General features: G+C 42.1%; 1 protein-coding gene across 2 annotated transcripts in view; it reads left to right on the forward strand.

Annotated features, from left to right (window-relative positions):
• Nucleotides 1–27,879, forward strand: part of LOC125458425 (serine/threonine-protein phosphatase 2A 55 kDa regulatory subunit B beta isoform) — a 525,757-nt gene that overhangs the window by 91,347 nt on the left and 406,531 nt on the right. Inside the window, exon 1 of one of the 2 annotated variants that reach the window (XM_048543681.2) lies at nt 13,431–14,060. The exons of the other annotated variant lie outside the window; for it this stretch is intronic. Coding sequence (XP_048399638.1) covers nt 13,982–14,060 — 79 coding nt within the window. The 5' untranslated portion in view covers nt 13,431–13,981. Of the gene's footprint in view, nt 1–13,430; nt 14,061–27,879 lie in introns of those variants that run through there. 2 annotated transcript variants of the gene reach the window in all.

A 27,879-nucleotide genomic window follows, 5' to 3' on the forward strand; every position in this document is an offset into this window, starting at 1 on the left:
ACCCACAGCCTCCAACCTCATTGCTCCCCAAGCCCGGACCGCCCGCTTCCATCTCCTTCCCAAAATCCACAAACCCGACTGCCCTGGCTGACCCGTTATCTCCACCTGCTCCTGCCCAACCGAACTTATCTCCACCTATCTCGACTCAATTTTCTCCCCCATGGCCCAGGAACTCCCTATCTACATCTGTGACACCACCCACGCTCTCCACCTTCTCCAGAACTTCCAATTCCCTGGTCCCCAACACCTCATTTTCACCATGGACGTTCAGTCCCTATACACCTGCATTCCCCATGCAGATGGTCTAAAGGACCTCGGTTTCTTCCTGTCCCACAGGCCTGACCAGTCCCCCTCCACTGACACCCTCATCCGCCTAGCCGAACTCGTCCTCACCCTCAACAACTTCTCTTTTGATTCCTCCCACTTCCTATAGACAAAGGGGGTAGCCATGGGTACCCGCACGGGCCCAGGCTATGCCTGTCTCTTTGTAGGTTACGTGGAACAATCCCTCTTCCGTACCTACACTGGCCCTAAATCTCACCTCTTCCTCTGTTACATTGATGACTGTATCAACACAGCCTCACACTCCCACCAGGAGCTCGAACGATTCATTCACTTCACCAACGCCTTCCACTCCAACCTCAAGTTCACCTGGACCATCTCGGGCAACCACCTCGAAACCGATATCCATTTCAAGCCCACCGACTCCCACTCTTCGGCAAAATGCCATCTGCTATTCCCAATTCCTTCGCCTCTGCCGTACCTGCTCCCAGGATGAGGCAATCCGCTCCCATACATCTCAGATGTCCTCGTTTTTGAAGGACGGCAACTTCCCCTCCTCAGTGGTCAAGAATGCCCTCGACTGTGTCTCCTGCATTTCCCACAACTCATCCCTCACACCCCGTCCCCGCAATAACAACCAAAAAAGAATGCCCCTCATCTTCACGTACCACCCCACCAAACTCCGGATCCAAGGCATCACCCTCTGACACTTCCGCCATCTGCAATCCAACCCCACCACCAAAGACATTTTTCCCTCCCCATCCTTGTCTGCTTTCCGGAGGGACCACTCTCTCCGTGACTCCCTTGTCCACTCCACGTTCCCCTCCAGCCCCACTACACCCGGCATTTTTCCCTGCAACCGAAGGAAGTGCTACACCTGCCCCCACACCACCTCCCTCATCCCCATCCCAGACCCCAAGGAGACTTTCCACATCAAGCAGATGTTCACCTGCACATCTGCTAATGTGGTATACTGCATACACTGTACCCGTTGTGGCCTCCTCTACATCGGGAGGCTTGGGGACTGCTTTGCAGAACACCTATGCTTGGTTCGCGATGAACAATTGCACCTCCCTGTTGCAAACTATTTCAACTCCGCCTCCCATTCCTCAGACAACATGCACATCCTGGGCCTCCTGCAGTGCCACAACGATGCCACCTGAAGGTTGCAGGAACAGCAACTCATATTCTGCTTGGGAACCCTGCAGCCCAATGGTATCAATGTGGATTTCACAAGCTTCAAAATCTCCTCTCCCCCCACCGCATCCCAAAACCAGCCCAGCTCATCCCTGCCTCCCTAACCTCTTCTTCCTCTCACCTCAAGCTGCACCCCCATTTCCTACCTACTAACCTCATCCCGCCCCCTTGACCTGTGTGTCCTCCCTGTACTGACCTATACTCCCCTGCCCCCCACCCCCACTCTCACCTTTCCTGGCTCCATCCCCGCCTCTTTGACTTGTCTGTGTCCTGTCCACCTATCTTCTCCTCTATCCATCTTCTATCCGCCTCCCTATTTATTTCAGAACCCCCTTCCCCTCCCCCATTTCTGATGAAGGGTCTAGGCCCGAAATATCAGCCTTCCTGCTCCTATGATGCTGCTTGGCCTGCTGTAAAAATCTGATCGTTGACTTCAGAAAGAAAGGAGGAGAACACTCCCCTATCCATGTCAATGGAATGGAGGCTGAGAGGGTGAAGAGCATCCAGATCCTTGGAGTGATGATAACCAGTGACCTGTCCTAGACTTCCCACGTAGGTGCGAAGACAATGCCTCTTCTTCCCCAGGTGCTCAGGAAATTTGGCATGTCCATAAGGTCCCTCAACAACTTGTACAGATGCACAATTGAAAGCACACTGTCCAGGTGCATGATGGCCTGATATGGCAACTGCTCTGCCAGGGCAATAAGAAGCTACAGGAGGTGGAGCACAGCCCAGACCATCACGGAAGCCAACCTTCCACCCATGGATTCCATTTACACAGCTTGCTGCTGTGGTAAGGCTGTCAACATCATCAAAGACCCATCCCACCCCAGTAATGATCTCCTAAAACCTCTTCCATCTAGCAGAAGGTACCAACCCTGGACACACACAAGGAACTTCAGCAATAGCTTCTTCCCACCCATTATCAGACTGATGAATCGACTCTAATTTCAAATTATGCTGATCTTGCCTAGCACACACCCTATACAATGCAACTTGTATGCCTTGAAGTCTTTTTGATCTGTACGTCCGTTGCTGCTTATGATCTGCCTGTCTACCCCATAAACAAAGCTTTTCACTGTATTTTGGTACAAGTAACAATAAATAAATAAACCAAAGTGTAGATCTTAGACTGGTCTTTTGATTTCCATCTTAATATCACTTGACTTGGTATGGTGTTTTCTTGGATAATGTTCATTAACGTTTTGCTTCATTAAAAATTGCTATATAAATGCATTTGTTGTAAGTGAAAATCTCCCTTCTGCAGCCCTGACAAGGCACAGATGAAAAGATGATTTATCCAAATTCTTCACAATACTATTAAGCCTTTCTGTTACGACAGACTCTACAAAATTTGTGTAGGGTACTGCACTGTGTGTCCCAAAACTGGTAGCTCTTGACTGTCAAGTGGAGCCATCAACATCTAGATTATAGTGCAGGCAGTGCCTCGGAATAAATCACACTCTAATATGTTACATAAGGCTCTGCTTTTCAGTTAGATTCTTAACATAAAAGCTTGTATCCTTCCTTGTAATAATAGTTAGAAAGTATGGTTGCACAGTGTCCAAAACATGACAGATCAGAACTGCATTTTTAAAATCTACTTTTACAAAGCATTTTTAGAGCCTCTTCAGGCCCATGCAATGATGTTGTGGAAGCTTTGGAAGAGCTATTTATGTTTCATCCAGCTGTAGTCCCTTAACAAATTTCAATATACTTTTCTCCTTGGCAGTTCTTGGGATGTTGCTGTGCATGGATGAATTTCCTACATTAGTAATAGTGATTACACTTCAAAGGTCATTAACTGGTCTGGTTTTCTGTACTTTCCTGCTTCTGACCTGGGGGAACTTGAACGCATTCATGAACACTACAAAGCCCAATCTTCTTCTTAAACCCATTGTAGATCTTTTGGGTGCAAGGAGATTGCTGGAACATTGGGCAATGAGGTTATGGACTTTTAAGTAAATTGAAATATGAAAGTGTATGAAATAGAAAATCTGAATATATATCCTCAAAGTTGTTTTTTTTAAGTTGAAATAAAAAAGCACTGCCAGTATTACAATAGGGATTACATTTCTTGCTGCTCGGTGTTTGCACAAACAGAAGTGTGCAAGTCGGTTCACAGAGGACTGTTTATACCATGATAACTGAATTTGGTTCCTTTATTTTCTTAAAACATGAAGGGTTACTTACGTTTGAATTTAGGATGCTGTCCATATAACATGAACAGAATTGTACATCCAAGCAAAGCACAAGACTATTTGCTTAGGAAATCCGATTTGTGCTCTGGCACATTTATTGTAGTTTGATTTCTTTAAGATTTAGTAGTTTTAAGTAAAGAAAGGACTGCTCTAAATGCCTACCGGCATATTTGGTTTCACAGTCTTCTCTTGTCCTTGGTTTTTTTCCTCAAGGTTTGCTTTTTTTAAACATTAAATCTGGCTGTGATCTGATGCTTTGAATCTTCCTTACTGTCAATTTTATTCTTATTAGCACTGTAATTTTCTCATTTCCTCTCTAGGAGCTACTAACATGCTGAGTGCTTTTCAGTTTCTCATTCCCAGTTATAGCTACTCTGTACAGAACAGACAGGCATTAAAGTACATCCTAAACTTGTGCTCAAAGGGGATCTTTCTCTCTCTCTCTTTCTCTGTCTCGAATCAACAGGCGCAATCTTACTGGGTCTACTTAGGTTGCCTTGACATTGGGAATGCAAGGAATGTAAGAGGGAAAGTACTGGGTGGCAGGCCAGTGATTTCCTGCCTGTGGCCAATCTTGCCAGAGGCATGATGAATGCATTAAGGACTGTGTGACAGATTGCCAGTTTGCATGTTTAATTCCCCGTTTTGCAGAGAGTGGAAGAGGTCCCATGAAGTATGATAGGTACTCAGGGGCAGGTTCTTCGGTAAATTGTCAAGGGGTGAGACCACATGGCCTCTTTCACTTGCATTCCCCATCAAAAAAAAATCAATGTGACATGAATGTGGCCCACGGGCCATCCTCTCTGTTTCATGGAAACAGGCCATTTGGCCCCTTGTGATAGGGCTAACTCTTTGAAAGAGCTCTTCAATTATTCGTGCTCCTCTTCCTGCAAAGCCCTTCAATTTTTTACTTTTCAAAAGTTATTTCAGTGCTCGTTTTGAAGCTTCCTGTTGAATCTGCTTCCACCAGCCTTCAAGGTAGTACATTTCAGATCATAATAATGTGCTACACAATTTTTTTTCCAACCTTATCTTCCTCTGTCAATAACTTTTAAAGATGTGTCCTCTCGTTACCTGGCTTTCTCCCAAGAATCAGTTTCTCTTTACTCAAACAAAACCCTTCAGGGGTGTTGATGATTCCATCAAATGGCCACTTAATCTTTTCTGAGAAGAGAAGCATCCCAGTTTATGCCCAAGCCCTAGCTACGTTTGAGCCACAACCCCAAATCAAATCGGCTAATTTGGCATGAACCAGGGATTGATCATCTGATTCCTATGATGGCAGGATAGACATATGTTAGAACTATATTAACGAGTTTATAATGATTGTAATGAAGTTAGCCAGTGGACCTCATAGAATATAAATTCCCTGATTGGGCTCTTAATCTGGTCTAATCAGGGAGCCCTGGCTGATAAATAAACATAGGAGTGTCAGACATCCTGCCACTCAGAGAGCTAGATCAGTGTCAAGGACATGCCACTTTTAAATAAAGGGTGACAGGATACTGACCTCTGTGGAGTTATGTCAGAGTTTAGAAGAATGGAGGTGATTTTATAGATATGTCTAAAATTCTAACTGGACTAGTCAGGATAAATGCAGGAAGAATGTTCCCAATGACCAACGAGTCCAGAACCAGGAGTCTCAATTTGAGGATATGGGGTAGACCATTTAGAACTTAGATGAGAAATTTCTTCACCCAAAGAATGGTGAGTCTGTGAAACCCTCTACCACAGAGCAGTTGAGACCAAAATATTGAATATTCTCAAGAAGGGGTTAAATATAGTTCTTGGGGTTAAAGCGGTCAAATGGTATTGGAGAAAAAGTGGGATCAAAATACTGTTTGATTGTCAGCCATGATCATGTTGAATGGTGAAACAGGTTTAAAGGGCTGTATAGCCTATGCCTGCTCCTATTTTCTACATTCAATCCATCCAAGGCATTTCACCTATCAATGGAGCCTCTAAGCAAGTATCCTCCTTCCTGTGGGCCATGTCTCTTCAACTCTGACCAGTCATGATTATCTCATTCTTTCTACCCTCTTCTTCATTTCACTTGCTGCACTTTTCATATCCAGCAAACTACCCTTAGCTCTGAAGATAATTTACAGAATAAATTGGAAGCCCTTCAACCTACACTGCCAAAACCAAAACCAAAACCAAAACCACTCCAAGTTCAATCACTGAGCTTCGTTATGCTCATAAAATTTATGTGCTATCACTCGGAAGTTGTGCTTCAGGTTATATGAACATAGAAACAGAATAGGCCACTCAGTCCAATGAGTCATCCCTGCCATTCAATAAGATCATGGCTGATTGAGTACTTCAATGCCTTTTACACACCCCATCCCCATAATCTTGTATGCACTGGTAATCAGAAATCTATCAATCTCTACCTTAAACATATTCAAAGACACAGCCCTCTAAGATAGAGAATTCCAAAGTTTTAAAAATAAATCCTCATCTTGGCATCCTCCTTATTTTAAAGTTGTGCTCCTAGTTCTGAACTCTTCAACCAGGGGAAACATCTTTCCTTTGTTTACCTATCCATGCCTTAGTATTTTACAGGTTTCAATGAAACCAGCCCTTGTTCTTCAATTCTCTAGAGAAAACAGGCCCAGTTTGCTGAACCTCCCTTCATTGGACAGTCCCACCTTCCAGACACTCCTTCCATGGTATCTGTAATATCTTTTCTAAATTAAGGAGACCAAAATTGCACACAATATCTAGGGGAGGTATAAGCAAACTCCTATAAAATTGAGGCGAGATTTTACTATTGTAGCCCAATCCTTTTACAGTAAAGGCCAATGTTCCATTTGCCTTTCCTAGAGCTTGCTGCACCTGCATATTAATGTTCAGTGACTTATTGACAAGGACCTAGGTCCCTGTATGTACATTTACACATTGCAACCATGTACCATTTAAGAGATACTCTGCTTATCTGTTTGTCTTACCAAAGTGGATAACCTTACATTTTCTGACATACATTCCATTGTTATTGCCCATTCACTAAGCCTGTCTACATTCTCATGAAACCACTTTACATCTTCCTCGCAACACATGTTCCCTCATAGCTTTGTATGATCTGCAAATTTGTAATTATTACACTTCGTCCCCACCTTCAAACCATTCTCATATATTATAAACAGTTGGGGCCAGAGACCTGATCCTTGCAGTACCCCACTAGTCATAGCCTGCCAGCACAAGAATGATTCATTTATTTCTACTCCATGTTTTCTGTCTGTTAGCCAAAGATTAGTCCATGCCGGTACACTGCCTTTCTAACCAGCCTATATGAGGAACATAATCAAAAACTTTTGCAAGTCTAAGTATAATATGTCTATGGACTCTCCTTTATCAATTTTGTTATGACATAGTCAAAAAATTCCAAGTTTGTCGAGCACTATTTCCATTTATAAACCCATTGCTGGCTGTGCCCAATCAGATCATCATCGACCAGGGATCTATTTATCCCATTATTTATGATAGATACTAGCATTTTCCTTACTGCTGATGAAAGGTTATGGTTTCCTGTGTTTTCTCTCACCCCTTTTTTGAGGTGACATTTGCTATCTCCTAGACAAAAGGAATAATTCCAGAATCAAGAGAATTTTTAACGATAATCACCAATGCATTGACTATTTCTAAAGCCACCTCCTTCAACACACTGGATTGTAGACCATCAGTTTGTGGGGATTTCTAAATTCTCAGCCCATTAATTTCTCCAGTACAATCTTCTTACCAGTGCTAATTAAACTTCAACTTCTCATTCTCCCTAGTCACTTGAATCTCTACTTCTGTGAGATTTCTGGTATCTTCCTCGGGACAAGCAGATATGGAGTAATTCTTTAGCTTCTCTGCCATTTCTCTATTTTCCTGTCATAAGTTCTCCTGACTCCGCTTGAAATGGACTTTATTCATTTGAGCCAAACATTTTCTTTTTAGTCACCTACAAAAGCTTTTACAATCCAATTTATGTTTTGCTCAATTGCATTCGATATTCTGTTCTCCCTTTTCTTTATCAGTTTGTTCGTCCTCCTTTGTTTCTGTAAACCTCCCAATCTTCAGAATTACTGATATTTCTGGCAACTTCATGGGTCTTTGCTTTTAATCTCATACAATTTTCGACTTCCTTTCTTAGCTGCATTTGGCTGATTTTTAAAAAATATTTTCTGTCCCTTGAAAGAATGTATAATTGCATTAAGTCATGTAGATGTTATTTAAAGACTATCCTGTTGCCTATGCGCTGTCATGTATTTTAATGTATTTTCCCAATACCCCTCAGCCAATTTGTGCCTCATAGTTTTCCATATTCAAATTGATCATCCTTGCTTCAAGTTCAATGACCTCACTTTTAATGGTTGTTAAAATAGTCCTTTTTTATTACATGATACGACATCTAAAATAAAATGCCCTGTAGCTGCTTCCGTAAGATACCACTTTGAAAAACCATCCTGAACACACTGCCGAAATTCGCTCTCCATAGCTTTAGTCCTCAATGTATTTACACAATGCAGATTGAAGTCATCTATGATAATTATATTTCCAATGTTACATCTTCTGTCATCTCCTGATTAATGACATGACCCACATAACCATGACTATTTGTTGACCTATAAATAACTCCACACTGTCTGCAGCCCCTTGATGTTTCTCCACTGCACCCAAACTGATGTCATACATTATTTTTCCTACCTGAGAGCCTTCTTTCCTAATTTACTGATTCCATCCCCTGTCATCCGCACAACTCCGCCTCCTTTTCCTTCCTGTCTGACCTTCTTAAATGTCAATTATCCTTGAATATTCAGTTCCCAGTCCTGGTCATTATACACCATGTTTCTGTAATGGCAATTAGATCATTCCCACATGTCTCTATTGTGCCTTTAGATCACCAAACTTTTTGCAAATGCTATGTACACTCAAGTAGAGCACCCTTAACTTTACCTTTTTAACATCATTATGCTTTTGAAGCATACGCATCTTTGTTTCTTCTATCTTCTAGTCTCCTGAATATCAGTTTGACTTCTTGTTCCCAACTCTATATCCTTCCAATTTGGGTTACACCCTCTGGTTCCTACAACCCTGTCAGGCAAGTTTAAGCTCATCCTAACAGCACTAACAATCTACTGCTGAGGATATCAGTCCCAGTCCATAAGGTATAACCTATCCGGTTTGTACAGGTCCCACTTGCCCCAGAACCAGTGCTAATTCCTTAGAAATCTGATGCCCTTACTCCTACACCGGTTCTTCAGCCATGTGTTCAATTGATCAATCCTCCCGTTCTTATCCTCACTAGTGTTTGGCACTGGGAGTAATCTTGAAATTATTGCCTTTCAGGATCTACTTTTTAATTTCATTCTTAATCCCCCGAAATCTGCTTTCAGAAACTCACCCTTCTTCCTATCTATGTTGTTGGTACCAATGTGGACCACAACCATTGTCAAATCAACTTTCTTCCTGAAACAAATCATAAAATAAGCTTTCGCTATCACCTGGAACAGCTAAGGTAATCTACCAAGCAGGTCTTGCATCACAATTCATGCTCCTGTTGATTAAGTTTGAATGAGATCTTAGAAAAAAACTGACCATTTTCCATACCTCGTGAGCCTCATGAACACAGACAACAGATGATGAAATTCATCATTACCTCCAATAAGCCAACTCTGTCAATTTGGCTGACTGAAGAGAAAGGTGTTTGAGAACCAGGATTCCAAACCAAAAGACTAAAACTCATGGTCTGCTAGAAAGCAGTGATGCCATACTCCTATATGTTTTAGAACACTGGACAATCTACAACACCTCAAAGCACTTGAGAAATATCACTAACAGAGCCTACACAAGATCCTCCAAACCTAGAAACAAGAAAGTGGTCCCAACAGTAGCATGTTTTCTCAGGCTGGTATGTCTAGCTTGATACACTAATCAGTCAAAACAAGCTCCACTGGCTAGGAGCAGACTCCCAAAGCAACTGCTCTACTTGGAACTCAGTCACATCAGGAAATGCCTAGGAGGATGGCAAAAGCGCTTTAAGAATACCCTCCTACCGTTCCTGAAGAAGTGGGAGTCCCTGGCATGTTACTGACCAAAATGGATAAGCTTTATTTGAGAATGCATTAAACACGTTGAGAGATTTCATTGGGAATACGCAGAGAGAAGTCAGTGATGGAAGGAGCACATAGAAAACTCGAAACACCTTGTCTGCTTTCCCCTTTAAACACCATCTGTCCAACATTGTGGGAGAATCTGAAATCACATATTGAATTTCTTGGCCATCCCAGAACTCATCAAACTGGGGAGGAGGCAAGTCACCCTAAGGACTGCTTAAGAAGAACTGCATTGAGATATATCTGGCTAGTGGAGAGCCCTGCTACACCACACAACTGACAAAACACAATTTCCTAGCATCAACAGAACATTACACTCAATCCTGTCCTTCCATCCAGTCACATTTTGAAAATCACCTGACTTTTTTTTCCAAAATAACGGTTACCCCAGTGAAATCCTCTAAGATTGTCTAAAGTGATTGTAATTGCTATGATACACCATGTGTTGTTATTTGGTGGCTTTCTTTATCAATTGCTACGGGCGCAATCTGGCCTACAAAACAATCTATGAAAGCTTATTTGAAACAGCTAGGTTAGATAAACTTGGACCAATTAAACAAATTTAGATAAGCGTTAACTTCATAAGTCTTCTCAGTTTAATATCTCTGAGAAAGCATGACAACATCTTTTTATTCATTATGTTATTATATATAAGATGTTGTTGTTATTATTCATTTAACAATTTTGAATTGTTTGGCCAAATCCTTTGAGAGATAATACCACAATTTAGCAATTTGCAATAAGCTAAGCTGTAATATAATTTTCTGTATATGAGCTGATTTTAATTCCTTGTGCACTGTGACAAAAAAAAAATCCAGAGCTGGAAATGCTTCATTTTTATATATACCATTCATCCTGATCTAAGCTCTACTCATAGTTAAGGATAAAGTTCTACATATGTGCCTCCTGTTCAAGCAACACTTCAGCATGTTTATTCATTCTCCCAAGTCAACTGCATTTCACAGACTGCATGCAGCCTGTTCATGTCTTATTGTTTGTTGGCTTATAGTACTTGGGAAAAGTGCAATTGTATTTTAAATTTTAATCCATTACCCATGACACAGAATGTCAGTGACTTGAAGAGTGAGGAATGCTGTGTATGGATGAATGTGCTTATACAGAAATCTTGATGTAAATCAAGAGAAACAATGAATTATATTTATCTGGCACCTTCAACACGATGAAATGCTCCTGGACATTTCATGGGGTATTACAAAATAGTATTTGACATTGAACCACTTAAGAATATGTTAAGACAAGTAACCAAAAATTTTATTAAAGCAGGTTTTGAGTAACATCATAAAGGAAGAGAGAGGGATAGAGGAGTGTTTAGTAAGGGTATCTGAGAACTCTGAGCATAGGCTCTGGAGTCAGTGTTGAAGGAATGAATATTGTAGATGCATGAGAAGTTAGAATTGGAAGTGCAGAGGTTGTAGGGCTGGATGAGCATACAGAGATGGGGAAGAATGAGATCATTGGGAAGGAAGAATTTGAAAGACTGGGTCAGAATTTTAATGCAGAAGCTTTAGAGAATGGTTCTTTAAAATGCTAATATGTCAGCAAAAGCTGGGAATAAACATTTTATGAAACACAAGTACCTAGCAATGAACAGCTCCAAAGAAAGACAATGTAACTATCTCCTTTGATCTTCAATGGCATTACCTTTACTGAATTCATCCCATCATGGAGTTAGTAGTAACCATAAAATTAACAGATTCAACTCTGTAAAAACTGTGCTACAGACGCAAATGCAGGAGACTAGGAATTATGCAGCAAGTAACTTATTTCCTGACTGCCTGGATGAGTGCAGCTCCAACAACCCTCAAGAAGTTGAGGAGATAATAAAATGTGAGGCTAGATGAACACAGCAGGCCAAGCAGCATCTCAAAAGCACAAAAGCTGACGTTTTGGGCCTAGACCCTTCATCAGAGAGGGTGAGGAAGAAGGGTCTAGGCCCAAAACGTCAGCTTTTGTGCTCCTGAGATGCTGCTTGGCCTGCTGTGTTCATCCAGCCTCACATTTTATTACCTCAAGAAGTTGACACTGTTTAGCAATTTGCCGATGCTTCTACCAGCACCTTCCAAACCGGTGACCTCTACCAACTGGAAGGACAAAGCCAGCAAAAGTATGGGAACATCACCACCTGCAAGTTCTCTTTCAAACCAGATGCTATCCAGATTTGTACCTATATTGCCATTGTTTCATTGCTGTGTGCTTCTTAACAACATGGTGTAACCTACACCACATAGACTTTAGCAGTTCAAGAAGATGCCTTCCCAAAGCCATTTCATAGCAGCAGAAAATGCTGTGACTGCTAATGATCCCCATATCCATTGAACAAGCAAAAACACAGTTTGTAGGGAATGCTTGGTTGGTTTTGTGCAGCCAAACAAAATTCTCAGAACATCATGAACTCCAGGTTCAAAATCTGAAGCTGTAAATGAACCTGATCCCAATGAGAACAAAGTGTGGAGCTGGATGAACACAGCAGGCCAAGCAGCATCTCAGGAGCACAAAAGCTGACAGTTCGGGCCTAGACCCTTCTTCCTCACCCTCTCTGATGAAGGGTCTAGGCCCAAAACGTCAGCTTTTGTGCTTTTGAGATGCTGCTTGGCCTGCTGTGTTCATCCAGCTCCACATTTTGTTATCTTGGATTCTCCAGCATCTGCAGTTCCCATTATCTCTGATCCCAATGAGTTTGTTTTTAATGTACCAAATCTGTTAGTTTCACTGTTACCATCTTACAAACTTGAGTTTACAGATGAAGTGATTCTCTAGCATTGATCGCTGCAGCTAGTTTTTGAGTTAATGACAGGATTGAATGGATTAATTTATTAGTTAATTGATAAAGACTAGAACCTTGATAGTTCCTGGTGCCTCAGAGTTCAGATCACCAAATACCACTCTTAAGGCACAGTGGTAGAGTCCATACCCCAGGGCCAAGAGGCCTGGGTTCAAGGCCCACCTGCTCCAGAGGCGTGTAATAATATATCTGAACAAACTGCCTAGGAAAATGGGTGAAATAAAAGAAAGCAGCCCTGAATTCACAATTCTTTAGGAGACAGAACATAAAACAACAAGTTGTAAAGCCCTCTACCTAGGGCAACATGTTCTATATACGACTAGCTTGCCTGGTGCAATATTGATAACTGCAAATAGCTCCGAGTTTTAGGTAATTCGTTATGTTGGTGGAGACGTGGTGGGCCGAAAGACTTGTTCCTGTCCTCTGTTCGATATCCTCTCTGCCTGACTCCTCCTCTAAGGCGCTGCTTGGAATTAACCTTATTGGCTAGGCTTCGGTTACCTGTTCTAATATCTCAGTGTAACATTTTGGCTAATAACATTCCGCTGAAGACCCTTGAGACATTTTACTTCGTTAACGGCGCTATACAAATGCGAGCAGTTATTATCTGGATAAACCTTTAAACACCGAATCTGACAAAAATGTTGTGCTTTTTAACACTTGAAGAGTGAGCACTGGCATTTCCGTTAGCAGTACAGGGTGGCTTTTTTTCCCACGACTACGTAAGATGCTGGTAATTGGTTGCAAGGTTTCCCTTCTGTACAGCCTCTAACGTGACTGCTTAGATTAATGGGAGCAGGCTTCAGCAGGGCTTGCAGTCTGCGTGGCTTGAAATTGGAGAAGGGAGCTGTCTCCAAGCGTCTCGATTATACTGCATGCAAACGACTAGTACTCTAAACAGGGAATTGCTTTAAAGGTTTTTTTTTTGCATTTTTACCTTCACGTTTGCTCGAAGATTAAAGCTTGTGGTGCATTATTTTTATTAATTTTGGAAAATATCTGTTTCTGCTACATTTTATTTTTTTGGTTCAGAAAGGGTTAATATTGACTTGGTTGCTACTAACTTGCAGTTCTTGTGACATGGGTGTGTTTTAGCATCATTGCTTTGAATGGTTTATAGTGCTCTTAGTCAGCATTTTCAGAACTGATGGACAACGGCCAATGACTTAAACATCCTGGTGCCTTGGGATTTAAATGGCTTTCCTCTCGAAACGCAAACCTCTGTACCCTGGTGTCTGAGGAGGCAAGTATGGTGAATCTGTCTCCACGCCATGACCAGCTTCCATCTCCATCAGCCCAGGCGAGCTGTGAAAGAATAAATCCGCATGCAAGGTGGGGAGGAATGAAAAGTGCCATCCACGTGGACTGAAGAAGCTGCTCTTATTTCCTTTTGGAAGATGAAATGCTTCTCTCGATACCTGCCTTACATCTTCAGACCTCCCAGTACAATCTTCTCGTCAAGCTGCTACACAGAAGGTAGAAGTAAAACGGAGGGCGTTTGGTTCTGGGGGTGGTGTTTTGGAGTGGGGTCAGGTAGATCAGGAGACGGGTGTGCTAAGGTTTTGGGGACTGTAGCCAGAAACGCTTTTTTTTTTAAAAGTCAGTGACCTAACTAATATCATCAGGGTACCTCGCTACATCCCTTGTCATTAGAACTTCTGAAAAAACAAAATTTGTGATCGTTAGTAACTGCTTATAAAGGTGCCTATAAGCACAATTCTGCTTGATGATATACAGTTTAAAAATTGTGTCAATTTTTACGAGTGTAATGAGGTAAAGTTTGTTTTTCATAAATATCTCAACTACATGGAGCGACTTTTAAAACAGTTTAATTAGTTTGGCCTATGAGGTATAATAGTATCATGCTGTTGTGTACATTTCATAGTGGAGGGCTGAACTAATGAATTATAAACAGGACTACTAGAACACATTAAATATTTATGTTGTAGAAAGCAGGGATGAGCTATTAAACAGCTTGGATGTGCATTGCTGTAATAGTTTGTGTAGCTCAGTCTCTCTGATTAATATTTCAGATTCCAACAAAATCAAAGTGTGATGTAATCTGCATTCAGTTTTCATACACAATTTTTGAACTGCTTTTCAAGCTGCTGCTCTTTTTGAAATGTGACATTGAATATTGATGTTGGGCCAGGGCTTTTGTGACTTGACGTGCCACATCACTTCTACCAGACTTTGCCTTCGCATTCGTGCACAGAAACTGGAGTCTGTAATGCTCTGTTTTCCCATAAAGGAGAGATGGTGTGTTTGTTAAGACAGGTAACTCCAAACAGTTAAGGTTATAAGTTCTATCGTCTTGTACAAGGTAAACATTGTCAACGTTTTTTGTATGCAGACCCTGGCAGATGGATGATCCAACATTTTGAGAAATAGTGGGGTTAAGGTAAACAAAAAGCTTCCTGTTTGTTTCTTTAGAGTTTGCTGTTTTTGAACAGAAATTCTACAGTAGATTACAGTTTAAAGTTTGGTTCTTGCAATTGGGACTTCAGCTTTTTTGACAGTAAAATGAGATGAATGAGAGCTTTCAATGTGATTTTTTTTTTTGAGGTCTGAAATTCCCATTATTTTCCAGTGGGAACCTAAAACCAATTGTTTGTTTCGGTTTGCCTGTAGAATGCTGATTCAGGCACTGTAGCAGATTTTCAAATGGATTGTGCTTTTTCTCATGCAATGCCTATCTGGGTCACAACTAATGAAAAGCTGTTAACGTGTCTTTTCAGTGCCAAGGCTACAGCAGATTTATACAGTGCAGCAGTATGTCACTCAGATTCTCCACCCAGACTGATTAAGCTAGGTGGGATCTGCAGTATTCGCAGCAGTTTGTATATACATATCTACACACATGCGTGCACAACACAGTTCTTGAGAAGTGGCACATTAATAAAATGACGACAAACCAGAGAGAGAGAGAGATAATAAAATGTGAGGCTGGATGAACACAGCAGGCCAAGCAGCATCTCAGGAGCACAAAAGCTGACGTTTCGGGCCTAGACCCTTCATCAGAGAGGGGGATGGGGGGAGGGAACTGGAATAAATAGGGAGAGAGGGGGAGGCGGACCGAAGATGGAGAGTAAAGAAGATAGGTGGAGAGGGTGTAGGTGGGGAGGTAGGGAGGGGATAGGTCAGTCCAGGGAAGACGGACAGGTCAAGGAGGTGGGATGAGGTTAGTAGGTAGCTGGGGGTGCGGCTTGGGGTGGGAGGAAGGGATGGGTGAGAGGAAGAACCGGTTAGGGAGGCAGAGACAGGTTGGACTGGTTTTGGGATGCAGTGGGTAGAGGGGAAGAGCTGGGCTGGTTGTGTGGTGCAGTGGGGGGAGGGGATGAACTGGGCTGGTTTAGGGATGCAGTGGGGGAAGGGGAGATTTTGAAACTGGTGAAGTCCACATTGATACCATATGGCTGCAGGGTTCCCAGGCGGAATATGAGTTGCTGTTCCTGCAACCTTCGGGTGGCATCATTGTGGCAGTGCAGGAGGCCCATGATGGACATGTCATCAAGAGAATGGGAGGGGGAGTGGAAATGGTTTGAGAGAGAGAGTTTGTTTATGTTGTATAAAGTTTTTTTAAAATTTCTGTAAAAATTTCTAACATTTAGAGTTGAGCTGCTCTGCCTGAAGATGCTTCTCTGCCTGCTTGTGCTTATACCTAATAATTACAGTGCTCGGTTCCGGATGCTTGAACCCTTTAGGATGTCAGCAGCCATTGTTCTCTGGGCTGGCCACTCTCTTTTTTTTTAAATGAGCCAATACCTACAATGTGCATCTCATACCCTTTACCCCATTGATTCCAGGCAGTTCTGGAACAATATTGTCTTCCTCTCTGTCCAAGTCAGCTTTCAGTTCAAGTTTGACAACTACAGTTGTTTGAAAACTGATGGAGTGCATTCAGCCCCCCTTTCCATGCCTGTTCTTTTTCAATTCAGCGAAGCCAAGGTGACTTGCCCTGGCAGTATTTCCTTCTATAGATATGTCAAAGTGAAATATGTCTATTTCTGACTCAATAAAATTCAGTGTTTGGGTCACTTAATTTCTCCAAAAATAGTACTATCTATATGAAGTGTTTTAACCATGCTTCCCCAGTCTCCTCTGCTTTTATCTTCACTTTTTTCCATTTTTTTTGCTTCAAATCAATTTTTTAAAAAATAAACATTTTAAAAACTCCTAACTTGCTGCTCTGTGCCGCTGCGTCTACCATTTATTTTGGACTTTGGCCTCTTAGAGCTACAAGACAATCAAGGTGCATTCTCAGTCTGATTTATGCGTGCATGTTAAATAAATGTCAAGTATGCATATGCCTGTAAAGTAAAAGGTTAGTTAAATTGCTTGTTTGTTAAAGAAGAGTTATAAAGGAAGAGAATTGTGTAAGTTTTTTTCAGGGCATTACAGAGCTAAGGCTCTAGCAGCTGAAAATACGGCTGCCCGTGATAGAACAGTGAAAGTCAGGGTTGCACAAGAGGCCAGAATTGGAGCTGCAGAGATTTGAGGTTTATGGAACTGCAGGAGGTTTGCAGAGATAAAGGGTCAAATACATAAAGAGATTTGTGACTTTTACAACTGAGGCAACTGGAACTGATGTAGGTGAGTGAGCACAGGGTTGACGCATGAAGGATCCTTTCTCTGGCCTAAGATATGGACAGTAGAGATGTGGATGAGTTCAAGTTTCATGGTGATTTAAGGGGTGATGGTGGGCAGGAAAACATTAGAATGGTGGAGTATAGGTATAACAGTCGTGTGGATAAGGGTTTCAGTGCAATTGATTAGAATCAGGGACAGGTGTTACAGGAAACAAAGTAGACATTTGGTGAATGAGAAAATTTGGAATTAGCTCATTTCACGGTCCAATAAAAATCTAAAGTTTGCAAACATAGATTGGCTGTGACATGCTGTCACTGTTTTTTTTCCTAAGTAACAATATTGCAACTAATGGTGAAGCTCACCCTTGGGAAGACTGGAACCTGCCGGAATGAGCAGTTTTTGAGAGTAAGCATTTTTGTTTTTGGAAGCCTTCTTTATGACAGTTTTTTGAGTGCCCCCAAAACATGTATGTCCAGCTTCATACTGCTGCTGAAATTAAAGTTGAAGTGCAATATGAAAGAGCATAATGTTTGAAATGACATGAAGAATTATGTTGACTAACACTATTAACATTGTTAAAAAATTAATAAAAACTATGTAAGGGCGAACAATAGTACTGAGAATAGCTGACAAATATTTCACTTAAATATACTTTATAAAATTGATGTGTGTAGACCATGACATCTTTTCTTAATTAACATTGATTGGAATAAACTAATAGAAGTTCCTGTTGATGAATTTTCACTTTGAGACATCAAATGGTAAGGAAAAGTAGATTGGCTGACATTATGCTACCTTCAAATCATGAGGAGGTATGGGATATACAAATCAGATACAAAATAAGTAGCTAGAAAATTGATGACAACAGTCAATTCTGACTGAATTAGGAGAACTAACCATCAAAAATAAATGCCAAAAGGAGTTGAACTAACCTACCCAGTCAGAAGATTTTGAAAACATTTTGGTTTCTTTTCTTTATTTAAGAACATAGAAATGTCCAGTACTGGAATGGGCCCTTCAACCCATGACGTTGTGCCAAGCCTGACACTGAATGAAACTAATCTCTTCTGCCTGCCATTCGTCTGTATCCCTCCATTCCTTGCATGATCATATGCTTATTTAAAATCCCTTAAATGCCCCTATTGTATCTGCCTCCACTACCATCACTGATAGTCCGTTCCAGAGTCCTGCCACTCCGTCTTTTTAAAGAAACAAACTTGCTCCTCACATCTCCTTTGAACTTACCCCTTTTCACCTTCAAAGCGTTTCCCCAAGTTTTAGACATTTCACCTCTGGCAAAAAGATTCTGTTTGTCAACCCTATCTATGCATCCCATAATTTTAGACTTCTATCAAGTCTCCCCTCAGCTGCCGTCTCCCCAGATGGTTTATACCTTCTAATCCAGGCAGCATCCTGGTAAACCTCGTCTGCACTCTCTCCAAAGCCTCCACATCCTTCCTGTAATGTAGTAACCAGATTTGAATGCAATACTCTAAGTGTGGCCTAACCAAAGTCTTATAATCCTGACATTTGCACTCAATTCCCTGACCAATAAAGTCAAGCATGCCATATGCTTTCTTTACCACCTGACCTAGTTGCGTAGCTCCTGTCAGGGAGCTGTGGACTTGAACCCCAAGATCCCTGTATACATCAATCCTGATCAGAGTCCTGCGATTAACTGTATACTTTTCCTTACCATTTGATCTCTCGAAGTGAAGCACCTCACATTTACCCAAATTAAGCTCCATTTGCTATTTATCCGTCCATATCTGCAACTGATTTATATCCTGCTGTATTCTTTGATAATATTCTACACTATCCACAACTCCACCGATCTTTGTATTGTCTGCAAACTTACTAACTCACCCATCTGCATTTTCTTCAAGTCATTTATATGTATGTCTCAAACAGCAGAGGTCATATTTTGGAACTCTGCAGAACGTCACTAGTCATGAACCTCCAGCATGAAAAACATGGTTCAACCATGGCTGGCTGTCTTCCACGGGCAAGCCAATTCTGAATCCGCGCCATGGATCCCATGCATCTCAATTTGTTCAGTAACTGAAATTTCTAATGCTCAGTATTAACATTTTAAAAATGATTAACTTATCTATATTGGTTTGTCTTTTTTTAAATTTGTGGATGTGAGCGTCACTGGCTGAACAACATGTATTGCCCATCCCTAGCTGCCCTTGAAGATGGTGGTGAGCTGCCTTCTTGAACCACTGCAGCCCACCTGCTGTGGGTTGATGCACAATGCCATCAGGGAGGGAATTCCAGGATTTGGACCCAGTGATGGTGAAGAGACAGCGATTATATTTCCAAGTCAGGATCCTGTGTGGCTTGGAGGGGAACTTGAAGGTGGTAGTGTTCCTATATATCTGCTGCCCTTGTCCTTCTAGCTGGAAGTAGTTGTGTGTTTGGAATGTGCTGTTTGAGGATCTTTGAATTTCTGCAGTGCATCTTGTAGATAGGACACACTGCTGCAACTGAGCATCAGTGGTCGAGGCAGTGGATGCTTTTAATACTTATGTTCTGATATTTCTATGAGAAATCTTCAGTCCAGTGTGTGCTGAGGAAGATGTAAAGCGGTTTCAAGAGGATTTGGACAGACTAAGTGAACAAGCAAAAACATGGCAGATGGAATACTAATTGGGAAAATGTGTGGTTATTCACTTGTAGAGCATTTCTTAACTTTGTAAGTAGTTTGAAAGTTTAAATGTACACAGGACCAAGGTGTCTTTGTTAATAAGTCATTGAAGGCTAACACAGTTGCAGCAAGCTGTTAGGAAGGCTGATGGAATGTTAACGATTGTTGCAAGGTGATTTGAGTATAGGAGTTTTTGAAGTCTTACTTCAATTTTATAATGGCTTGATTAGAGTGAACCTGAAGTAACATGTGCAGTTTTAGTCTCCCTATTTCAGGAAAGATACTATTGCCGTTGCAGGAATGCAATGAAAGGTCACCAGACTTCCTTCCTGGAAGGTGGGACTGTCATATGAAGAGATGGGACAAACTAGGTCTGTATTCTGTAGAGTTTTGAAGAATGAGGGTTAAAGGTATTGAAACTTAGAAAATACTTAAACAAATGGACAAGATCATAGTCATAGTGATGCACAGTATGGAAACAGACCTTTTGGTCCAACTTGTCCGTGTTGACCAGATATCTTACATTAATTTAGTTCTGTGTGCCAGTATTTGGCTCATATCCCTCTTAAACCCTTCCTGTTTACGTATTCATCAAATGCCTTTTAAATGTTGCAATTGCATCTGTTTTGAACACCACCTATGGCAGCTCATTCCATACATGCACTACTTTCTGCATAAAAAAAATTGCCCCTTTAAGTCCCTTTTAAATCTTTTCCCTCTCAATTTAAACCTGTGCCCTCTAGTTTTGGACTCCCCTACTTTTGTGGAAATGACCTTGGCTGTTCACCCTATCCATGCCTTCCCCCAATGATTTTCTAAATTTCTATAAGGTCACCTCTCAGCCTGTACTCCAGGGAAGATTGCCCCAGACTATTCAGTCTGTCTCCCCATAGTTCAAACCCTCCAACCCTGGCAACATCCTTGTAAAGCTTTTCTGCATCCTTTCAAGTTTCCTAACAACTTTCCTATAGCAGGGAGACTAGAACTGAATGCTGTATTCCAAAAGTGACCTAACCAATGCCCTGTGCTGCCACAATATGTACTCCCAACTCTTATATTCAATGCAGTGACCAATAAAGGCAAGTGTACCTAACACCACCTTCACTGCCCTGTCTACCTGCAACCCTGCTTTTGAAGAACTATGAACCTGTACCCCAAAGGTTCCTTGTTCAGCAGCACTTCCCAGGATCTTACCATTAAATATATAAGTCCTGCCCTCCTTAGCCATACCAAAGTGCAGCATCTTGCAACTATCTAGATTAAACTCCATCTGCCACTCCTTGGCTTATTTGCCCGTCCGATCAAGGTCCCATGGTACTCTGAGGTAAACTTCTTCACTGTCCGTGACACGACCAATTTTGGTGTCATCTGCAAACTTAAAACATTCACATCCAAATCATCTCTATAAATGACAAAAAATCAGTGGACCCAGCACCGATCCTTGTGGCACACCGCTGGTCACAGGCCTTCTGTCTGAAAAGTGACCATCCATGCTGGTGAGATATTTCCCTTGATTGTGGAGTCCAGAACTATGGAGCATTATGAAAAGTAAGTGGGGTGCACGTAGGCCTGAGATGAAGAGAATTTTTAGTTTGTTCAGAGGGTTGTGAACTTTTGGAATTCTCTACCGCAGAGTGCTCTGGAAGTTTAGTCTTTCAATAAGATAGACGTTGATAGATTTCTGATTACCAGTGGATGCAGGGCTATGGAAATTGTTGGAGGATAGAAGGCATCAAAGTTTTCCATTGGCTGTGGTCATGTCGAATAGTGGGGTAGGCTTGACTGGCTGATTGTTCCTGTGTTCCAGATTTCCATATCCACTAGGAGAGGATCGATGCTTGCCTCATTACTGTTCTGAATCTAATGGTGGAGGCTATGAGGGAGAAGAGGAAAATCTTCTTCCCAGTGATTGAGACATCTCGCTGTTAAGTGTCAGCTCTCTCCTCGTTATTCCTCTTTTCATCTTCCACATTTTATGCAGGGGAGCTTTCTTCCTCCAGGATCTCACTGTCCTTGAGCCCACCTCCTCTGAAGGACCATGTTATGGAGAGTACATCAGACTGCCAGAATTAACTCAACACTAGCAGATGGTAATTGGAGGGTAGCACCCAATTGGTCCAAGCCCCAAAATCACTTTATACAAAACTAGATGGTCGATGGAGCACGTTTCATTTGAAGTTTTGGCAATGATTTGTATCTTGGGTTGTGGGTGAAGTTGTTGACTTGCTTGCTGAGGTGGCTTGTTCTCGTTCAGACATTTTGTATCAAGAGGACACAGTACAGCCTGACACACTGGCCTCCATTTAAGAACCTATCAGAACTGACAATTAGACTCCTAAGACCTCGAGGAATCATGGTAGCCCACAGCCACTCTACGACAAGCACTAACAAGAATTAAAGACCCCATTCCAACAGCATGCAGAATCAACGTGGTTTACAAAATACTATGCAACTACTGCCACAAACATTACGTCGGACAAGACACGAAGGAAACTAGCTATCAGAATACCTGAACATCAACTAACAGCAAAATGGCACAATGAACTCTCCTTAATTGGCAGATGGAGTTCAATCCGGGCAAATGCGAGGTGATGCATTTTGGAAGATCTAATTCAAGAGTAAACTATACAGTAAATGGAAAAGTCGTGGGGACAATTGATGTTCAGAGAGATCTGGGTGTTCAGCTCCATTGTTCCCTGAAGGTGGCAATGCAGGTCAATAGAGTGGTCAAGGAGGCATTTGGCATGCTTTCCTTCATTGGATGGGGTAATGAGTACAAGAGTTGGCAGGTCATAGCCTGTTGTATAAGACTTTGGTTCGGCCACATTTAGAGTACTGCATGCAGTTCTGAACATAGAACGTAGAAAAGTACAGCACAGGCAGGCCCTTCGGCCCACGATGTTGTGCAGTGGATTAATCCTAATCCAAAAATAAAAAAACCTAACCTACATTCCCCTCAATTCACTGCTCTACATGTGCATGTCCAGCAGTCGCTTAAATGTCACTAATGTCTCTGCTTCTACGACTACCACTGGCAAAACATTCCATGTGCTCACAACTCTCTGGGTGAAGAACCTCACTCTGACGTCTCCTCTATACCTTCCTCCTAACACCTTAAAACTATGACCCCTTGTGGCAGTCACTCCTGCCCTGGGGAAAAGTCTCTGGCTATCGACTCTATCCATGCCTCTCATTACCTTTGTACACCTCGATCAGGTCACCTCACTTCCTCCTTCTCTCCAGTGAGAAAAGTCCGATCTCAGTCAACCTCTCCTCGTAAGACAAGCCCTCTAGTCCAGGCACCATCCTGCTAAACCTCCTTTGCACCCTCTCCAAAGCCTCCACGTCTTTCCTATAATAGGGCGACCGGAACTGGACACAATATTCCAAGTGTGGTCTAACCAGGGTTTTGTAGAGCTGCAGTAAAACCTCGCGGCTCTTAAACTCGATCCCCCTGTTAATGAAAGCCAAAACACCATATGTTTTCTTAACAACCTTATCCACTTGGGTGGCAACTTTGAGGGAGCAATGCACTCGAGCACCAAGATCCTGCTGTTCCTCCACACTGCCGAGAATCCTGCCTTTAATCCTATATTCAGCATTTAAGTTCGACCTTCCAAAATGCATCATTCCGCATTTATCCAGGTTGAACTCCATCTGCCATTTCTCAGCCTAGCTCTGCATACTGTCGATGTCTCGCTGAAGCCTGCAATAGCCCTCGATACTATCAACCGCACCTCCAACCTTTGTGTCTTCAGCAAGCATACTAACTCGTCCCTCAACCTCCTCATCCAAGTCATCCAATAAAAAATACAAGGAGCAGAGGCCCAAGAACAGAGCCCTGTGGGACACCGCTCAGCACTGACCTTCAGGCAGAATACTTACCATCTACGACCACCTTCTGCCTCCAGTCAGCCAACCAATTCTGAATCCAGACAGCCAAATCACCCTGTATCCCATACCTCCTGACTTTATGAATGAGCCTGCCATGGGGAATCTTATCAAATGCCTTGATGAAGTCCATGTACACCACATCCACTGCTCGACCCTCCTCAACCTGTCTCGTGACCTCCTCGAAGAACTCTGGTTGCCACTTTACCAAAAGGATGTGGATGCTTTGGAAAGGGTGCAGAGGAGGTTCACCAGGATGTTGCTTGGTATGGAGGGCGCTAGCTATGAAGAAAGGTTGAGTAGATGAGGATTATTTTCATTAGAAAGACGGAGATTGAGGGGTGGACCTGATTTGAGGTCTACAAAATCATGAGGGGTATAGACAAGGTGAATAGCAAGAAACTTTTTCCCACAGTGGAGGACTCAATTACTAGGGGTCATGAGTTCAAAGTGAGAGGAGGAAAGTTTAGGGGCGATATGCGTGGAAAGTTCTTTACATGGAGAGTGGTGGGTGCCTGGAACGTGTTACCAGTGGAGGTGGTAGATGCAGACATGACAGTGTCTTTTAAGATGTACCTGGACGGGTATATTGATGGGCAGGGAGCAAAGGGATACAGACCCTTAGAAAATAGATGACAGGTTAGACAGGATCTCGATCAGCACAGACTTGGAGGGCTGAAGGGCCTGTACCTGTGCTGAAATTTTCTTTGTTCTTCGTTCTTAATTTTGGTACACCATTCATAATAAGCAAGATCGCTTTTTAATTCAGACAGTAAACTAACATAGTCTTCCTTCATTCTAATTTAACATCTTAACTTCTGCGCAATTTTTAAAACCAAAAGCTGAAATTTGACAACTTCGGTGGCTGACAGCCTCCAATTTACAGCCACCTGTGTTTGCTTAATGGTTGGAAAGTGTAAACCTGATCATTTAGAAAACCTCAAATCAGGAGACATGGTCCAAAGATACTGGATATGCTATTTAGGACTGAGGAGGAGGAGGAGAAATCTCTGCACCCAGAGAGTGGTGAACCTCTGGAACACTGCCACAGCAAGTGGTTGAGGCCAAATCACTTTATTTTCAAGGAGTTACAGATCTTAGGGCTAAAGGAATCAAAGATTATTGGGAGAAAGTGGAAACAGGGAACTGAATTAGATGATCAGTCATGATTATTTTGAAAGGCAAAGCAGGCTCGAAAGGCCATTCAGCCCTAAATCTGCTATTTTCGCTTTGTGTTTCTTTTAATGGACAGAGATGTGACAGTGTAGAAATGACTCATCAATTTTTAAGGATTTCGATATTGCCTGTGTTTGCCCATTCCAATAAAGCAAATTTCCTGAGGTAAACCTCATGCACTACGTAACTCAGGCTGCTTTTTCCAGAGTGATACCGTCCACAGAAACCCATACTACAAAAAGCATTGTATTATGCTTCTTGAGTCATCAAAGTCCAGACTGCTCCCTGTGGTGACAAAGCCTAGAACTATTGCTTGCCCTCCACTATGCAGGTAATTCTGAGACTTAAAACTTGAGTGCCGTGAAGTAATTGCTTTCTATCTCCAACTTTAAGACTTTGCAAGCATTCTGTGTATTACTAGTTTTGAAAGAACAGTCGATCAAAAAGAAAATTGCTCAGAGGAGCAATTACAAGCTAAAGATTGCTCATTTTTGGTTTTCACCCAATGATGGACAGACTTTCAGGACCAATACAAATCTCAAAATACCAAGTCTATATGTGGAGCTCAAGTTTCTCAGCCAGTGCAAATCAGACCCTAAAGGTTATGTGCTGCCTGGCCTTTTCTGAAGAAAGGTCTAGGCCCAAAACGTCAGCCTTTCTGCTCTGCTGCTTGGCCAGCTGTGTTCACCTAGCTCTACACCTTGTTATCTGCCATAAAGAAGCCACTAGTTAGAAAGCAGAACATGTCTTGGCCACAGTGATCAATACCACAGGAGCGTATGCTACCCTTTCCCATACAAAATGTGCTCTTTGGTTTCTCTCCTTGTATGCTGTCAAATTTTGGAAGTGGGTCAAATAGTTTGCAGCTAGTCAATCAGAAATGGACGATCATCGTTTATACTGCTAACTAACTTAGGTTTGATTAGTGAAAGATTTCAAAGGGAATTCAGTAAAGTTAAACTCTAATGATGGTAGAAAAATAAGGAAATGCTTTTTTTCCCATCACTTTCCTGCAGCAGCAGGAAGCAAGAGACTGAAGATTCATCCATTGCCAGTATCATGACTGGAAAGTATTCAGTTAGGTGAAGGATTCAGCCCTGGCTTGTTTGGCAATATATTCAACAAGGCATTGCATTAAATTTCCACTCTAGCTACTTGAGCACATGATCCTAATGCAGTACTGAGGGTATGCTGTGATGGTCAAAGTGTCATCTTTTTGGCTTTGCCTGCCTCCTCAGGGCATGAAAGATCCCACTACACTGTTAGGAAGAAGTATGGGGAAGTACTTCCTGGTATTGTTCGGTAAATCAGTTTAATTGAAATATTGCTGGGATGAATGAGGCAATTGGCTTTAAACGGAGTGCAGATTTGTTTCTGTTGGAAAAGGCCTACCACTAATCTGTTCCAGCATTTGTCAGGAAGTGCCTCGACTGCTGGAATTAAATTTCTTATTTAGTTCACTTGAGCGTGCCCATGTTGGAAACCTATCACTGATCCTGTTGTCATTTGCTATATAAGTCATTGCTATGAAGTGAAGGAAGTGTTTTCTTGGAATATTCCTAAGCATTTTACAGGCAGTGAATTACTTTGGTTGCCTAATGGTGACCTTTCAATCTGCATGTGATGGAAGTTTTAACAGCTAATCTGTTTTTGGTGCGTCAGTTAAGGTAAGAACACTGGATAACTCTTCCTTGACATTGTGCTGTCTGTACTTGCAGGATGCCTCCTAGAGGGAGGGAGAGAATTCTGACCATGTGGCACAACCTACAGTGTCAGAAGTGATTGTGGCCCAAAATATACTTTCATTCCAAGGCTGTTTGTAGAAATAAACAGAAATGGTAGCCCTGAACCACCCCATTTTAATTTAGATTTCCCAACATTCAGTCGGGAAGATTTAATGAACAAAACAGCCACATGCAGAAGCCTTCAAGACGGTAAACTAACCAGTTGCACAAGAAACCGAACTGTTGGAGAATAATCTGTGAGTCTGAGCATTTCATTATGTTGCAGGTTGAGAAGTCACTACCCGAAAGGGTTATGATATGATTGTTCAGGCTTGTTTACTCTTTACATTTCTATTGTTCTTCTACCTTTTCAACTCTCTAAAATGCAAAGTAGCCCATTGTATTTGCCAGTTGAGAGAGGACGTCTGGAAGTGAACTTTGTAGTTTGTACTGTCCCCATCACTCCATAGACAGACAGCTCAAGGTGTAACGCTGTGCGCAGAGAACTGGGAGTTTATTTTAACAAATGCAAATCCCAAAGCAAATAATAGGTTCCTATTTTGCTCACTTTGTCTACCATTAGGTTGCAGAGGGGTCATTCCTTGGTAATGTGCAGGATTCTTTGTATCTTTTCATGTTACTGAAGTGGTTTTGTATTGAGGTCCCACTGGTTGGCTGTTCAGGACGAGCCAGGATCCAGAACCTGTTTAAAAAGGACCATCGTCACACTCTGATAGTTCAAGCCCTGCTATCTGACAGATGGCATTTGTCACAATGGATTGATTAGTAACTTCTCATTCCTTTTTTATATTCCTTTAATCCAAAGCACAGGTGCTGTTGGATGTTGCTCAGGAAAGGTTGCTTTGGGATGCTGATTGGAGGCTGGCAACAGGTGTGTTGATAAGGTCAGGAGAGAGTGAGTGAATGAGTGAGAGAAAGGTTCTAGTTATGGTGCAAATGAATGTTAATAAAGTGTGTCTGTGGGGGGAGAGAGAGCGAGAGAGAGAGAGAAACCAGACAGGTGCATGGTACTCTCCTGCAGAGGATGATAGAGTAAGTGGTGAGGACCAGAGTGTTGCGGTAGTGCTGCCCCATGACAATCTAGTAATTTTGGTTAATGCATTGCATCTGGTTTTGACCACTGTTTTCTTCAGATGCTACCTGAGAGACACAAGCCCTGTCTTGAATCACACCCAAGTATGTTGGGTTGGGATTAAGCTTTCGTCTCTGACCATACATATAGGTAAGCAATTCTCTGTTTTGA

The sequence above is a fragment of the Stegostoma tigrinum genome, chromosome 13 (genome assembly GCF_030684315.1).
Source record: "Stegostoma tigrinum isolate sSteTig4 chromosome 13, sSteTig4.hap1, whole genome shotgun sequence".
Lineage (NCBI taxonomy): Eukaryota > Metazoa > Chordata > Chondrichthyes > Orectolobiformes > Stegostomatidae > Stegostoma > Stegostoma tigrinum.